Here is a 17,240-nt window from a genome sequence, read left to right as displayed (position 1 = left end):
TTAGAGTGGCTATGAGGGAAAAATTCCTTCATTTCAAGAGTGGTGAAGCCCTGGTGGAGGCTGCCCAGGGGGTGGTGGAGTCACCGTCTCCGAAGATGTTTAAAAGCCGAGCAGATGAGGTGCTCGGGAATGGTTTAGTAGTGGACACGTATGGTTGGAATCACTGATCTCAGAGGTCTTCTCCAACCAAATGATTCTGTGACCTTTTCCTACTGAGGTGAAGGGCCCTTTGTGTTCTCTTACGCCGCGACCCTCCCAACACGTTGGAGGTGGGGACTGTGACCTCTCCTCGTATGACATCACCGTACGATTCCCTCTACAGTGACGGATTCCTTGTGCGGTGGCTCTTCTCCGACAGGACGTCACTGCCGATTCCATCTGACGTGGTGCTTTCCTATGGAGCCCATGACGAGCTGGGGACAATATCCCCCAGGGATGCAGAACCACCTGCAGGTTCCTTCTCCTGCGCCAGGAGTGTGGCACCATCGTCCCGTTTGCTTTCGCAAATCTCGTTGCTTCGGATGGGAACAAAATAATGAGGCATTAAAATCCCACCGGGAGGAACCAAAGGCGCTTGAATCCCAGGATCACAAGGATGGAGAAGACTTTTGAGATCAACGAGACAGACCTTACCTGTCCCCTACTGAACCATCATCTCCCCGTCTTTTAAACCCCTCCAGGGATGGGGACTCCACCACCTCCCTGGGCTCCTCTGCCAGGGACCAAGAACCCTTTCAGTGAAGAAGTTCTTCCCGATGTCCGATCCGATCCTGCCCTGGGCCAACTTGAGGCCGTCGAGCGCTTCTGTGCCTCTAAAATCTGGTCCCTGTTTGCCCCCCGTTTCCTGACTGGGTCAGTGGAGGAGGAAGAGAAGCCTGGAGTAGATCCAAGACCTTGTGGTGGAAAACCAGAGGATCATAGAATGGTTTGAGTTGGAAGGGACCTTAAAGATCATCTAATTCCACCCCCTGCCACGGGCAGAGACACCTCCCACTGGATCAGGGGCTCCGAGCCCCATCCAACCTGGCCTGGAACCTCTCCAGGGATGGGGCAGCCACCACTGCTCGGGGCAACCTGGGCCAGGGCCTCCCCACCCTCACAGGAGAACATTTCTGCCTGAGATCTCATCCCAATCTCCCCTCTTTCAGCTCAAAACCGTTCCCCTCATTCTATCCCTGCACTCCCTGATCCAGAGCCTCTCCTCAGCTTTCCTGGAGCCCCTTTCCCTACTGGAAGCTGCTCTAAGGTCTCTCCAGAGCCTTCTCCAGGCCGGACAGCCCCAACTCTCCCAGTGTTTCCTCATGCGGGAGGTGCTCCAGCCCTCGGATCATCTCCATGGCCTCCTCTGGACTCGCTCCAGTGGCAGTCGTAGTGGTGGTTCCTCTTCATGGATGAATCCGTTCTCCTTAGCTCCCTCACATTTGTTCCTGCGCTCAGCGTCGAGGTCCACGGTGAGCGTTGTCCTCCAGACCGTGGTGCACCTCAATGTTCCTCTGGAACGTGGAATGTTCTGTTTTTCCCGTTGTTCCCTTGGACCGGCTCTCTTGCCGTGCGGTCTGCCCGGCACAAGGTGGGAATGAAGGACAATTCCTCCTGCGAACCATCACGCTGGGACAGGTTTTAGAGGAGCCGTGGATTCTCTGGTCCTTTCACCCTGGGATGGACCTTTAGAGCAGAGAGGAATGGTTGGGCTGAGGGCAGCTTCTAGGTGGAAATCGAGTCAGAATGGTGCAAAACGAGTGATTGGTGGTTTTACCAAACAAAAAGAGGCAAAAAGAAGAGGAATAAAAGTTCTTCAGTGCTGAGCAAAGGAGGAAATGGCGCGTGTCTCAGTGTCCCTCGTTCCAGTTGAATCTGGAGGACTTCCATGTCCAGGTTTCTGTCCTGTTTCCAGTTCTGGGATGGCTCAAGGCTCAGTAGCTTTGTCCAACGCTTGTTTTGGTTCTCTTTAAGAGGTTGAATGTTCTCCTTTCCAGAGGGACTTTGTCCCGTTGCCTCCCAGGGTTCAACCAACCCTGTTCCTTTTGGGATCCCCACTTGGGCTGTGGGTGTTTCCAGACCTGTGGAGACCTGAGTGCCCATCGTGAGGAGGAGGAGGAGCTTCTTAAATCCCTGTTTCTGGAGTTCGTTGGTGAAAGAACTCATGATAGAACAGCCCAAGTGGAAGGGACCTTGGAAGGTCCAGCCTTCTGTGGGAAAGGGACTTGGGTGGGATTATCAGCACCTCCCTGAGGAGGGTCTTCCAGTGAAGGGTTGTGCTCAGTGTGAACGTTTTCTCCTATATGGAGTTGGGGTTGCTCAGCCTGGAGAAGACGAGGCTCCAAGGAGACCTTAAGGCAACCTTTCAGTACCTGAAGGGGCTCCGGGAAAGCTGGGGTGGGCTTTTTCCAAGGTCGCGGAGTGATAGGATGAGGGGGAGGATTTAGATTGGACATTAGGAGGAAATTCCTTACGACGAGGGTGGGGAGGCCCTGATCGGGGTTGTCCAGAGAAGTGGTGGCTGCCCTGTCCCTGGAGGGGTTCAAGGTGACCTTAAATGGGACTTGGAGCACCGGATGCGGTGGGAGGTGTCCTTGCCCATCGCAGGGGTTGGAATTTGATGGGCTTTGCGTTCCTTCGAACTCAAACCATTCCATGGTTCTATTAAATGAAATCGTATCTCTGTCGACACACAGAGTCTGGGGAGGGGCTCTGGATCAGGGAGCGCAGGGATAGGGTGAGGGGAGTGGTTTCCAGCTGAAAGAGAGGAGATCTTGGGAAGAAATGTTCTCCTGTGAGGGTGGGGAGGCCCTGGCCCAGGTTGCCCAGAGCAGTGGTGGTGCCCCATCCCTGGAGGGGTTCCAGGCCAGGTTGGATGGGGCTTGGAGCCCCTGATCCAGTGGGAGGTGTCTCTGCCCATGGCAGGGGTGGAACTGGGTGAGCTTTGAGGTCCCTTCCAACCCAAACCATTCCATGATTCTGAGGAACATCTCCACTCCGTTGGTAACTCCAAGAACCCCCGAGGAGGGGTGGAAACAGCATCAACGCCAGGACCCCTCCCCTCGTTCTCCACTGGCTGCTCTGTGCCCGGTCGGTCTCTTTCCCTCATGTTCCATTTGGTCATGGATATTTTCAGCCTGTCCCCGTGTCCTCTCAAGTTCTTCCTGGCTGGAGCCGGACCGATTTAGCTCTTCTAATCTTTCCCGGTGAGTCAGAGCCGCCGGCGCTCGGGGTCCTCGTGCCATGAGCTGCCCTCGTTTTTGTTGAGGCGTTCCTGGACTCCGGGTTGGAAGCGGTGTGAAGATGTCAGGGACATTCTTTGGGGATTTGGATGTGCAGAACTTAGTGAGACACGTGATCCTTCTGCTGGGATTCTCCCAGGTCCTGGCATTCCATCGCCGAGGAGTTCTGGGCTCTCCATGACGTTGTCCAGGGGAGCTGCTCCCTGGGGAACTCTCGGCTCTCTCCAATCCCCTTTGTTCATTCTACTCCCGCAGGATTCAGTGGGAAGAAATTATCTGATTGATTTGTGCTCTGGGTGAAAAAACGTGTTCCAAGCCTGCGGATGGAATTCTGTGGGAATAGAGGAGAGAGGAGGGAGGCGAAGCCGCTTCGCTGGGTCGGGGCCGTCGATGAGAAACGGGTGTCCCCACAGCCTCTGGTGGGAACTCGGGGAGGTGTCCGCTCCGAGCTGAAATGTTGGCTTTCTCCGTTTTCCCACTTTTCCCTTTCCCCAGTAGCGGTTTTCCATGGATGGCATGGGTGGACTGGGAGGAACTGGGAGGAACCTGGGGGTGGGTTTCTGCTTGGTGAGGGTTAGGGCTGGGATGAGTCCTTGTGGATCCCTGGTCTGAGGGGAAAGAACGGGAGAAGAGAGGACCCAGGGAGGTCACTGGCAGGGGTGGAAGCTGGAGAATCAGGATGGACATCACGGAAGTCAAGGCAGCTTGGAAGTGACCTGAGGACGGACGCGCTTTGGGGAAGGAATAACGAACCGCTTTAGGCTGGGATGTGGTGTGAAACACCGAGTGTAGAAGTGAACAGGATTGTTCCTTCCTGGGCTCATGTTCGTCTCCATGGACTTCAAGCCAACATCTGCCAGTTCGGCTTCTTCCTACACCCCTTTATAGGAGAACCGATTGGCTTTGGGCGTTTGAAATCTTCTTTCCAGCCCTTTCCTTACTTACTTACTCCGGTCCAAGCCCATGGGCTGCTGTCGCAGCAGCGTCTCGAGGTCTGAGGAGGTCTGGTTCCTCCTCGGAGTTTCGCTTTTCAGTGTATGCTGAGAGGTTCTGACCCTCATCCCGTTGACTCTTCTGGCACAGATTGCCCTTATTTTCAGTCTGATTCCTCTGAATCCCTGGAGGGGTTCCAGGCCAGGTTGGATGGGGCTCGGAGCCCCGGATCCAGTGGGAGGTGTCCCTGCCCATGGCAGGGGGTGGGACTGGGTGGGCTTTGAGGTCTCTTCCAGCCCAAACCGTTCCATGATTCTGCAAAGTAAGACATTTTTGCTCGGTGCTGGAATCAAGAGGACGGGATCGCTGCTTCTGACGGTGGGTGAGGAGCGCACGATGTCCCGGGTTACCCCAAGTCTTGTCCAGTTGCACAGTGAGTTGATTGCGTCAACAAATGGAAAAATAGACAACCCATGGATTTCACAAATTTCATAGAATCACTATACCATGGAATGTTTTGGGCTCCCACCGGATCAGAGGCTCCGAGCCCCATCCAACCTGGCCTGGAACCCCTCCAGGGATGGGGCAGCCACCGCTTCTCAGGGCAGTCTGGGCCAGGGCCTCCCCACCCTCACAAGAGAACGTTTCTCCCCAAGATCTCATCCCAATTTTCCCTCTTGCAGCTCAAGACCATTCCCCTCATCCCATCCCTGCACTCCCTGATCCAGAGCCCCTCCCCAGCTTTCCTGGAGCCCCTTTCCCTACTGGAAGCTGCTCTAAGGTCTCCCCACAGCCTTCTCTTCTCCAGGCTGGACAACCCCAACTCTCTCAGCCTGTCCTTCTATGGGAGGATCATCTCCGTGGCCTCGTCTGGGGTCGCTCCAACAGATCCATGTCCTCCCTGTGCTGAGGACTCCAGAAGAAACGTGGAAGTACCGGAATCCTTTTGTTCGGTAGCTCTCTAACCCTCTAGAGACCGAGCTTTCCAGCATCTTCAGAGGTTTCTGTGTTGAGTACGGCTGTAAATCGTTGAGGCATTGCTAAAATCTGGGGAGACTGGAAGAAAAGCCGCGTATTTTGGGGTCAATCCTAATAGATTTCTTCACGTGGGACGTGTTGGTCTGATCTGGAACGGGTTTAAAGCACGTTCTCCATGACATCACCACGTTTGTGACCACCACGTTTCTCCGTCTCGCTGTTTAATCCATGTCTGCCGATACGTGGATTTCAGTCGGTCTCGACCAGAGGTGATGCCCTTCTGGTCAGTCTGGAATTGTGGATTTCTGGGCGGAGATCCCATCTGGTTTCCACCACGCTGGGCACCGGGTGGGTGGCAGTGAACCCGTTTTAGCCCCACGTTCCCTCTGGTGGCTTTGGGTTTGGGTTGGACTTAGCAGAAGGTGAAGCCTCAAGGCTGACGCTTGGGTCATTGCAGGAAGGGCAGAAGGGTGGAAGGGAGGGTCCAGGACAGTCTCCGGCTCCATTTGCCGCCCCGGCTGGTGGAGCCGATGTGGAAGCCAGGCGCCTCTGCAGCAGCCGCTCTCTGCTCTGGACTTGGTTCCAGAGTGGGACACCTGGAGCTCGGTTCTCCAGGAGTCCGTGAACATTTCTGTCACCTCACCAGCTCCAAGGTCCTTGACCCTGAGAGGTCCCCAGAGTCCTGTCTGTCCCATTCCTTTCCCTGTGTCCTACCGCGTGCTGTCTTCCTTCTCGTGGCTGGGGCAACGTGAGCAGGTCCTGCTGGTGGCCTGGATGTGGGCAATTTCAGCTCAAGATGAACACAAGTTTTGCTGTTGGAAGTGGGAATCTCTTGGTACGGAGAGGTGGGAGGCAGGGAAGAGGCTTTGGATGGCACAGCTCCGATCCTGGGCCTGCTGTGCGGAGGGGAGCAGAGGATGGAGCCAGCTGGATGGAGCCGATGGCTCTTCTGGAATCACGCAGTGATTTCCATCCCTGGAGCGAAGCTGGAGTTCTGGAAGAGCTACCAACCCTTGGTCTCTCGGCAGCTGGACGGGGTTACGTCCCAAAGGGAGCCCCGTGGAGAGCTGGGCTGTGGTGGGAACGCTCCCCCTGTTCCTGTTCCTGTTCCTGGCCTCGTCCCACCACTGCCCAGTTTGCTTTGTGGTGGACATCTGCTGACACGTTCACTCCAGGCAAACTGCGCTCGGTCTCAGTTGAGGACGCAGCTGCGATGAAGGATTTCTCTGTCCTTACGCGCGGTGACCTCGGTGCCTTTGAGGCGCGGGTGCCACGGCTTAGACGAAAAAGTGAGACGTGGGCAGATGAAGTTCCAACCCTCACGGTCGTTCTCTAAGCAGTCACCCCGTCCTCCTCGAGATGTTTGGGTGCTCTCCTGCCCATGCTGAGCTGTAACCGTGTCCGTTCTGCTTCCAGCTGACGCTGACCATCGTGCGGCAGACGGGCGGGCTGGGCATCAGCATCGCCGGCGGCAAGGGCTCCACGCCCTACAAGGGCGACGACGAGGTGAGACCTTGAGTTCTGTGGTTGCTGACGCGCCGGTTCTCCATCGCCGGAGGTCAGGGGTCAATATGGATCAGCTCTGGGGCTGAGCTTTCCCAAAGAAAGATAGGAGCAGCCCTCGAGCTGTCCTGGCAAGGCAAGGAGTACGGGGTTGTCTTCCACGCGTAGGGTGGCACCAACCACGCCACGTTCTCATCTCGCTGGGAAGGGATTGAAGTGCCGTTCTCTTTCCCTGTGGGCAGCGTGACGGTGGGATTTCTCTCCTCTTTCTCCCGGCTTCTGGATGGGACAATGTGGTTGGGTTCTCCCCACGTCCAAGGTGTGGGATTGGCATGGGATTCCCCCTTTCCCTGAAGTAGAGTGAGGTGGAGCGGCCTCTCCGCACACCAGGGGGTTGAGAAACGGGCTCCACCTCTTCCAGCAAGCAGTTAGAAGGTGGCAGTGGGGATGACAATGACAACGAGGGCGTGGCGATGATGATGGGGAGACGATGACTATCGTAGAGTCATAGAACGATGGTTTTGTTACCAGGGCATCTTCATCTCCCGTGTGTCTGAAGAAGGTCCTGCAGCTCGCGCGGGGGTCCGTGTTGGCGACAAGCTTCTGGAGGTAAGGACCTGGCTGGGATGAAGGAGTGAGGGCTTCTCGTGGCTCGAGAGCGGAGGGAGCAGCGAGGTTTGGTGTTTATTTGCATCGTGCCATTTTGTAGGGCAGGTTAAACATCAGAAGCTGGGCAAGAGTTGGACTGGAAGATGGTTGGACTGGATGATCTGAGAGGGCTTTTCCGACTGTAATGATTCCATGATTCTAAGAGCAAAACAAACCCCCGTGGCTCAAAGATGAGTTGTTTGATTAACATCGCCATGAATCTTTTTCTGCTTTATAAGGAGAGAAATCGCTCCTGCGTTGGCTCTCCCCCAACTCTGCATAATCCACATGGGAAGAAACACTTGGCAGCGTGTGCCTACGTCCCCAACGGGTGTCCAGGCCAGCCTCCGTGCTCCTGGCTTCCTGTCTGGGACAAAAGAGGACCTTGTAGGAGAACAACTTCACCAGGGAGCCAACCGTGCATCGGTCGTGCCTCTCTTCAGGTTGTTTAGAACCATAGAATCATTAAGGTTGGAAAAGACCTCTGATAGGATAAAATCCAACCATCAACACAGCATGGATTGCCTTGTGGAGGGAAAAGATGTCACTGCGGTGCTGGGCGGGGATCAGAAGAATTCAGTATGGAAGGGGGCTCCAAGAAAGCTGAGGAGGGGCTTTGGATCAGTGACTGCAGGGATAGGGTGAGGGGAACAGTTTTGAGCTGCAAGAGGGGAGATTGGAATGAGATCTTAGGGAGAAATGTTCTCCTGTGAGGGTGGCGAGGCCCTGGCCCAGGTTGCCCAGAGCAGTGGTGGCTGCCCCATCCCTGGAGGGGTTCCAGGCCAGGTTGGATGGGTCTTGGAGCCCCTGATCCAGTGGGAGGTGTCCCTGCCCATGGCAGGGTGTGGGACTGGGTGGGCTTTGAGGTCCCTTCCAACCCAAACCATTCTCTGATTCCACGGTTCTATGAAGAGCTGCTCTGTCCTGGGGCACCAGCCTGGTGTCCGGAGGGATTTCGTGCCCTCCTCCTTGCCACACCCAACATATTTGCCCGAGTAGATGTTCTGGTCCTTCACGCCGTGGTAGAGGTCGAATAAAGTGCTGCTCGGTTCTGTCAGCACATGAGGAAAATCAGGTTCTGGAGTTTCAGAAGCTGCTCCATTCGCTCCTGCAGTTGTCATGGGATTGGCTTCGTAATTCCACAAGGTCCAAGAGCACTTGGTCTTACCGGGGCTCCTGTGCTGCCGGCGTCGTACGGCGTTCTGCTGCAGAATGGCTTCCAAAAGGGAGTCGAGCCTTGAAGATTTTGAGAGGTGAAGGATTATTCCCTTTCAGAGAATCACAGAACCATGAAATGGAACGATTTGGGTTGGAAGGGACCTCAAAGCCCATCCAGTTCCATGGCCAAGGACACCTCCCACTGGGTCTGGTTGCTCCAAGCCCCCTCCAGGCAGGGATGGGGCAGCCACCACTTCTCTGGGCAACAGTTGAATTTGTGGTGACTATTTCATGTCAAGTTGATCCCTCTCCAGTTCCAGCTTTGGGAGAAGACTATTCTCCGTTCCAGTTTACTTTCCTTGATGCCCATCCATCCATCCATCCATCCATCCATCCATCCAAGCCTCCGGCAAAGGTGGATGCACCCTCCCAACATGACTCAGACAGGGTCGTACCCCTCCTAAAAGGCTTTCTTGTGCCCACAATAAGACGTGGATGAGGCTCCTCAGGCTTGGGTTCCGTTGTCATGACTCCGAATCGCAAGGAGAACCGCTGTATCCCTAGAGCAGGGACACGGGGCGTTACTCGATCGTCGAGGCCCCGTTGGGAAGAAACTCTGAACGCCCTGAAGTGGAGGAGAAAGATGGGACCATCCAGTTCTCGGGCTCGGAGCCAGGCAGTTGTTCCTGGGGGTGTGAAATGAGGTGGCTGCTATGAAAAGAAGATTCTTCAGCTGCCTGGGCCCCACTTGGCATTTCTTCTGCTGTGGTGGGACTTCTTTCTGACGTTGGGATAGCAAGAGCGGAGGCTGCCCCGGGCAGTGGGGGAGTCCCCATCGAAGGAGGGGTTTAAATCCGTGTGGATTTGGCACTCAGGGACGCGGTTCAGTGGTGGGATCGGCAGTGCTGCGTGAAGGGCTGGGCTTGGTGGGCTTAAAGGTCTTTTCCACCCTCAATAATTCCATGATTCCGTGGGTCAGGTTGTTTCCCTGAGAGCTGCAGAACCTGGGGTCTTCCATACAACTGTCAATACTTCCCTGGTTTTGTGTGGAGGGGGAGGAGATGGGAGCTCCAGGGAACGGGTGTCCCTCACCAAGGCAAACAGGACGTGGAGGCAGCCTGAGTTGTCCTTAGATTTGTTGGGGGAATGGCTTCTGGGTGAGCGATTGTCCTCAAGTTGTGAATGTGGGAAAAATTCCTTCATGGAAAGAGTGGTGAAGCCGTGGCAGAGGCTGCCCAGGGCAGGGGGGGCGTCTCCAGCCCTGGAGGGGTTCACATCCGTGTGGCCGTGGCGCGTGGGGATGGGGTTCAGTCGGCACGGGGGCGTTGGGCTGGATGAGCTTGGAGGCCTTTTCCAACCTCGGTGATTCCATGATTGTCAGTGTGGGGGTTGGTTTCCTACATGGATGATGGAGGTGATGGGGAAGTTGGAGCTCCCTGTGGAGGGAGAGTTCCTCGGAAGGAGCCCTTAGGGTGGTTGGCTTTGGTGGGCAGAAGGTGCTGTGGGAACCTCCTGTGCTGGGCAAGTGTGGGGAGTCTTAGAATCATGGAATCATTGGCCTGATCCAGCGGGAGGAGTCCCTGCCCGTGGCAGGGGGTGGAACTGGATGATCCTTAAGGAATCACAGAACAGTTTGGGTTGTCGGGGATGTTAAAGGTTATCCAGTTCCAACCTTTTCGGGGGAGCTCCCGCGCGGGCAGCGGGGACTCCAATGGGATGCGCTGTGCTCCGCTGGCTGGAGCGACCGTTGGAAGAGATCCCACCGGGACGTGCCTGGCTTTCTCCCTGGCAGGTGAATGGCGTCTCCCTGCACTGCGCCGAGCACCACACGGCAGTGGAAGCTCTGCGCGGATCCGGAAGCTCCGTCTCCATGACGGTTCTGCGAGAGCGGATGGTGGAGCCAGAAAATGCCATCACCGTCACCCCGCTGCGCCCCGAAGACGACTATAGCCCTCGCGAGCGGCGCGGTGGCCTGCGCTTCCCGGAGCGGCCCGAGGGCGCGGCGCCCACCGAGAGGTTTTCCACCTGCCTCATGCGCAACGAGAAGGGCCTGGGCTTCAGCATCGCTGGCGGCAAAGGCTCCACACCCTACCGGGCCGGGGACACGGTCAGTAACGACTCCCTGAGAGGGAAGGTGCTTGATTCCGGAGTCTTGGCACAGCCGGTGGGAGCTGCGTGGGGTCGTCTCACCCATGGGTCCAGTCTAGTGCAAGATCTTCATCCATGACCTGGATGAGGGGACTGAGAGCCCCCGTAGCACGTTATGACACTACCCTGGGAGGAAGGGTCAATCTGCTGGAGAGTAGGGAGACTCCGCAGGGGGATCTGGACAGGCTGCGTCCGTGGGCTGAGGGCAACGGGGTGAGGTTCAACCAGGCCAAGAGCCGGGTCCTGCACTTGGGCCACAACAGCCCCGAGCAGCTCCAGGCTTGGGGAAGAGCAGCTGGAAATCTGCCTGGAGGAGAAGGACCTGGAGGTGTTGGTTGACAGCGGCTGATCATGAGCCAGCGGTGGCCCAGGTGGCCAAGAAGGCCAATGGCATCCTGGCCTGGATCAGAAACAGTGTGGCCAGCAGGAGCAGGGAAGGGACTCTGCCCTCATACGCTGGTGAGGCCGCACCTCGAATCCTGGTTCAGTTCTGGGCCCCTCACTCCAGGGAAGACCTGGAGAAGACAGGTCTTCTTCTCCCGGAGAAGGGAGCGGAGCTGGGGAGGGGTCTGGAGAACAAGGGTTGTTAGAGGCGGCTGAGGGCCCTGGGGCTGTTCAGCCTGGAGAAGAGGAGGCTGAGGGGAGACCTCCTCGCTCTCTGCAACTCCCTGAAAAGGGGTTGTGGAGAGGTGAGCGCTGCTCTCTTCTCCCAAGTGATAAGTGATAGAACAAGAGGGAATGGCCTCAGGCTGTGTCAGGACAGGTTCAGATTGGACATGAGGAAAAACTTCTTCAGGGAAAGGGTCCTCAGCCGTGGCAGAGGAGCCCGGGGAGGTGATGGAGTCCCCATCCCTGGAGGGGTTTAAAAGCCGGGCAGATGAGGTGCTTGGGGATGGTTCGGTAGTGGACAGGCGTGGTTGGAGGTGATGATCTCAAAGGTCTTTTCCAACCTAGTGATTCTGGGATTCTGGGCAGCGTGGGGGACCTGGAGCCCGAATCCGCTCCCAAGTCAGAGAAGAAGCTCGGAGGGAGGCGGGGTTGGGGCTCACAGTCCCTGCCAGTGACATTTAATCCAGCTACTGCCCTCCCGGCACAAATCCTGGGCTCTCGGCCACGTGAGGGTTTGCCGCAGCTGGAGGATTTGGCAAAGAGGGTCTGTGCGGGGCGAGGAACCTTGGGAAGCGCCAGGGCAGGGGCTGCGAAGGGGAAGGGGCCCAGGAGCGGCTCCAGAAAGCTGGGGTGCGGGGAGACACCGGCTGCTCTGACCTTTCCTGGTGTTCCAGGGAATCTTTATCTCACGGATCGCAGAGGGAGGTGCAGCCCATCGGGACGGGATCCTGCGTGTTGGAGACCGGGTCATCTCGGTGAGTGTGGGCATCGCACGCAGCTCCTGCCCTTCCTCCTCCAGGGGCTGCGTTTGTGTCATCGGAACTGGAGTCCGGGGGTCCTTTTTCCACCTCCTGCGCCCTCTGGGATGGTGTTTAATCCTGGTGGTTCTACCCTCCCTGTGTCCGGTGGTGGGTGCAGATCATGCCTCACCTTTCCCCAGTGTCGCGTTCCCACTGGAACAGCACATGGCAGCCCCAGCTCTACCGGAGAGAGGGGACACGGCAGCGCTGCCCCACTCTGGTGTCCCTCCGGGAGCTGTTGGAGATTCCAGGCTGTACAGGAGACAGGTGACAGCGCTGTCCCACCCTGAGGTCCCTCCGGGAGCTGGTGGAGATTCCAGGCTGTACCGGAGACAGGTGACAGCACTGTCCCACCCTGAGGTCCCTTTGGGAGCTGGTGGAGATTCCAGGCTGTACAGGAGACAGGTGACAGCACTGTCCCACCCTGAGGTCCCTCCGGGAGCTGTTGGAGATTCCAGGCTGTACCGGAGACAGGTGACAGCGCTGTCCCACCCTGAGGTCCCTCCGGGAGCTGTTGGAGATTCCAGGCTGTACCGGAGACAGGTGACAGCATTGTCCCACCCTGAGGTCCCTCCGGGAGCTGGTGGAGATTCCAGGCTGTACAGGAGACAGGTGACAGCGCTGTCCCACCCTGAGGTCCCTCCGGGAGCTGGTGGAGATTCCAGGCTGTACAGGAGACAGGTGACAGCGCTGTCCCACCCTGAGGTCCCTCCGGGAGCTGGTGGAGATTCCAGGCTGTACAGGAGACAGGTGACAGCACTGTCCCACCCTGAGGTCCCTCCGGGAGCTGGTGGAGATTCCAGGCTGTACAGGAGACAGGTGACAGCACTGTCCCACCCTGAGGTCCCTCCGGGAGCTGGTGGAGATTCCAGGCTGTACCGGAGACAGGTGACAGCACTGTCCCACCCTGAGGTCCCTCCGGGAGCTGGTGGAGATTCCAGGCTGTACAGGAGACAGGTGACAGCACTGTCCCACCCTGAGGTCCCTCCGGGAGCTGGTGGAGATTCCAGGCTGTACAGGAGACAGGTGACAGCATTGTCCCACCCTGAGGTCCCTCCGGGAGCTGGTGGAGATTCCAGGCTGTACAGGAGACAGGTGACAGCGCTGTCCCACCCTGAGGTCCCTCTGGGAGCTGGTGGAGATTCCAGGCTGTGCAGGAGACAGGTGACAGCACTGTCCCACCCTAAGGTCCCTCCGGGAGCTGGTGGAGATTCCAGGCTGTACAGGAGACAGGTGACAGCATTGTCCCACCCTGAGGTCCCTCTGGGAGCTGGTGGAGATTCCAGGCTGTACCGGAGACAGGTGACAGCACTGTCCCACCCTGAGGTCCCTCTGGGAGCTGGTGGAGATTCCAGGCTGTACAGGAGACAGGTGACAGCACTGTCCCACCCTAAGGTCCCTCCGGGAGCTGGTGGAGATTCCAGGCTGTACAGGAGACAGGTGACAGCACTGTCCCACCCTGAGGTCCCTCCGGGAGCTGGTGGAGATTCCAGGCTGTACAGGAGACAGGTGACAGCACTGTCCCAACCTGAGGTCCCTCTGGGAGCTGGTGGAGATTCCAGGCTGTACAGGAGACAGGTGACAGCATTGTCCCACCCTGAGGCCCCTCTGGGAGCTGGTGGAGATTCCAGGCTGTACAGGAGACAGGTGACAGCACTGTCCCAACCTGAGGACCCTCTGGGAGCTGGTGGAGATTCCAGGTGACAGGTGACACAAGTGACAGCGCTGCCCCAGCCTGGTGTCCCTCCAGGACCGGGTGGAAATTTCCAGCAGGTGCTGCCGCAGTGGGGACGGTGGGAAGGGAATCCCTTTGGGACAGAACCATGCCGAGAACGTGGCCGAAGTGGAGGGAGGCCGCCCCGGGGTGGTGTGGGGCCGCGCAGGGCGTTCGCAGTGCTTCCCTCGCTTTCCTTCCCAACTTCATTCCCGCTCCCCTTCCCTCGGTGCCGGTGGGGTGGATCTCCGCTGCCTTTCACCCTCAGTCTCTGTGCCTAACGTGTCTCTCGCTCCCTGTCTGGCTGGGAGCCCGCTGAGCTCCTGCCCCTCTTCCCAACTCGCACGCTGCCTCCGAGCGACAGCTCCCGCAATCCCGGTGCTGGTGGTGGGTTTCTGATCCGGCTCTCGTGGTAAGAGCACGCGTTACCACGGAGCCGGCGCGAGTAAGCACTGAGACAGCCTCGTCAGTGCTGGCTTCTGTCTGCTCTATCCCGGCTCCGGGTGCTGTGCTGTATCTGCTCCAGCACCACATCCCAGTGGAGCTCCATCCCGGGGCACCCGGCAGCTGCTCGAGCTGGTACAGCACCGCTCCCTCCTCCCAGCATCGAGCCCTGATCCCGGCTGTTGCCAGACGGATCCGTCCATCTGGGTTTGCTCCTGTTTTGGTGCTCCCTTAGTCGAGAGGCGTCAGCGCAGGCGCACGACCTTCACGTCGCGTCGGGTTGCTCCATCTGGGGTGTGAAGGAGACACGAGATCTCAGGATAAGCTGAAAGAGGGGAAATTTAGCGCAGGTTCCGGTAGGGAATGGGGCTCCAGGAAAGCTGGGAAGGGGCTCTGGATTGGAGGATGCAGAGATAGGATGAGGGGAACTGTTTGGAGCCAAAAAAGGGGAGATCGGGATGAGATCTCAGGGAGAAATGCTCTCCTGTGAGGGTGGGGAGGCCCTGGAACAGGCGGAGCAGCGGTGGCTGCCCCATCCCTGGAGGGGTTCCAGGCCAGGTTGGATGGGGTCGGAGCCCCTGATCCAGCGGGAGGTGTCCCTGCCCATGGCAGGGGGTGGGACTGGATGGGCTTTGAGGTCCCTTCCCATCCAAAACTATTCCCTGATCCTATGAGTAAAGCCAAGGCTGCCTCCGCCCGCTTTAGCAGCTCTGTTTGCATCCTTGGGCAGCCTCACAGGAAAAGCCGGTCGGATCCCCTGGGAACGGCAGGCGGTGTCTTGGCCGCGGGCTCGGCGTGCGGAGCCTTTGCGAGCGCTCGGTGCAGGCGACAGCCCCGCTCTTGGTTCTTGGACACGGGAGCTGCGGTGAGGAGGGCAGCGTTGGCACAGAGGGAGGAGGCGCGTCCAGGCCAGGGAGCGCATTCCTGCTCTCCGGGACGGGAGCTGTGCTGCAGCACGTGCTGTCGGAAAGGTTTGGAGCCGAGCGTCTGCTGCAGCTCAGGTCCTGTACTTGGGTACGGAAAGCAGGAAGGAGTGCCTGTCCTTGAGGAGAACGCTTCCCTAGGCTGGGCTCTCCGCGGAGCTCTGTGCCTTCCGGTGCACTCCTCACCGCTGCGTGTCCAGCAGCCGTGCCGCCGGCACTGCCGTTCCCCTTCCGTGGTGCCGGGGGCACCGTAGGAGATCCGCATGAGAGGGTTGAAGGTGTCCAGCCTGGAGAAGAGAAGGCTCTGGGGAGACCTTAGAGCAGCTTCCGATACGGAAAGGGGCTCCAGGAAAGCTGGGGAGGGGCTCTGGATCAGGGAGTGCAGGGATAGGATGAGGAGAACGGTTTTGAGCAGAAAGAGGGGAGATTGGAGGTGAGATCTTGGGAAAAAATGCTTTACAGTGAGGGTGGGGAGGCCCTTCCCTTCCCGTGGGCGCTCCAGTGGCCGATCCGTGGTGCTCGGCCGTGTCCTCTTGCTGAGCAGAGATGTGGCAGTGAAAACCAGTTGGCCAAGAGCCGGGAGGGCATCACGATGATCAGGTATCGTAGAAGGTGGTGAGGAAAGTGCCCTCAGGGGCTGTACAGGCGATGTCCCTCTTACCTGAGGTGTTCCCGTCTCCCTTTTCGCTGGTCTGGGGAAGTTCCACCGTATACTTTTGGTCTGCTCAGTTCTGGGCGTTCCTGCCAGCGGCAGAGAAGTGAGAGCGGGGATGCGCGAGGTCCAGGCCCACGCTGGCTGGAGTACGCTGGGCCTTGAGCTGGTGATAGAACCCAAGGTTCCCATCTCTTCTGGAGAAGTATCTTGGAGACCTTGGAGTATCTTGCAGACGGGAGGAATGTGGGGATCCTCCCCTCCCACCCCACTGTGCCCCAGGCTGCTGCTCATCCTCGTTCCCGGCTGTCAGGGAGGCTCAGCACAGATTCCGAAGGTGAAACACGGCAGACGTAGCCATGGCTTTACGCAGCCAAGAAGCAGGGCAGGACCTCAGAGGCTCCTCCAGAAACACCAAGAGTCCCACAAACACCTTAACCCTTTCCCAAGCCGTGGTCTGGTCGGGTTCAGGGTTTGCAGGGTGATCACGCACACGCGCTCCCTCCCTCGCCTCCCATCAGCAGTGGTGTCCGTGGGTCTCTTCAGCCTCTGACCCAAGTGTCAGGTTCTTCGGAGCTCTTTGGTCAGACCTGAGCCTTTTCTCCCCTTCACGGGCCCTTCCACATCCCCAGTTCCCACTTGCTGACTGGTCCAACTGGAGCCGTACCAGCAGGCGTTGCGCCTGTGCCCAGAACAGAGAGCAAACCTGCACAGGGAGTGCAAACGGGCATGGACAGAAACGCGGAGCAGACGATGGTGGTGGGGCAGAGGGCTTGGCCAGAGCAGCACCAGCAGCCTGCGTGTGGTCCACCTCTTTTACTCTCCACCCTCTCTGTTGTCCCATCCTTGTTCCTCCCTTCTCCTCCTTGGCTTCTCCCCTCCCACCTGTGACCCTTCTGCTAAACATCCTATAAGAAGCACTGCACACTCCCACAATCCCGTCGAAGCCTCCCGGAGCAGGTTTGCTCCTCCCCGTTCCCCTGATGATCTCCATCTCCTCTGTGTGTTGGTGATTTGGGTCCCACCTCTTTACGGTTTCCACATGAGTCGTTGCTGCAAAGACCCCTCTGGAGTCTTTGTCTCAGGTGCCTGCGCTTTGCTGGGGTTTGTGAAGCCCCGTGGTTGATTTCTTGTCTTCCCTGCTTGTGGTCTCCTCTCCTGTGCTCAGCAGCTTCTGCTCCGGTTCCTGTACGTCTGTCCCTGTCCCACATGCATGTGTGGGCTTGGTGGCTCCACCTCCTTCTGCTCTTTCCCTGTGGCTGACGTCCCTTTGGAGAAGCTCTCCGAGCAGAGGAGCTTCACCTCCTCCTGCTCCTCCTCTGGCTGGTGTCCCTTTGGAGAAGCTCTCCGAGCAGAGGAGCTTCACCTCCTCCTGCTCATCCTCTGGCTGGTGTCCCTTTGGAGAAGCTCTCTGAGCAGAGGAGATTCACCTGCTCATCCTCTGGCTGGTGTCCCTTTGGAGAAGCTCTCCGAGCAGAGGAGCTTCACCTTCTGCTCATCCTCTGGCTG

The 17,240-nt window shown here is 58.1% G+C and overlaps 1 protein-coding gene across 19 annotated transcripts in view; it reads left to right on the top strand.

Moving 5' to 3' along the window:
- Positions 1–17,240, top strand: part of SCRIB (scribble planar cell polarity protein) — a 117,176-nt gene that overhangs the window by 49,195 nt on the left and 50,741 nt on the right. For all 19 annotated transcript variants that reach the window (XM_054057072.1, XM_054057069.1, XM_054057062.1 and 16 more), the window contains 4 exons: positions 6,549–6,638; positions 7,167–7,244; positions 10,234–10,548; positions 11,873–11,953. In XM_054057072.1, the coding sequence (XP_053913047.1) occupies positions 6,549–6,638; positions 7,167–7,244; positions 10,234–10,548; positions 11,873–11,953 (564 nt within the window). The remainder of the gene's footprint in view (positions 1–6,548; positions 6,639–7,166; positions 7,245–10,233; positions 10,549–11,872; positions 11,954–17,240) is intronic.

This window comes from Cuculus canorus, chromosome 2 (assembly GCF_017976375.1).
Source record: "Cuculus canorus isolate bCucCan1 chromosome 2, bCucCan1.pri, whole genome shotgun sequence".
NCBI lineage: Eukaryota > Metazoa > Chordata > Aves > Cuculiformes > Cuculidae > Cuculus > Cuculus canorus.
Note: the sequence above shows the minus strand (reverse complement) of the source record. Positions and strands in the feature narration are given on the sequence as shown.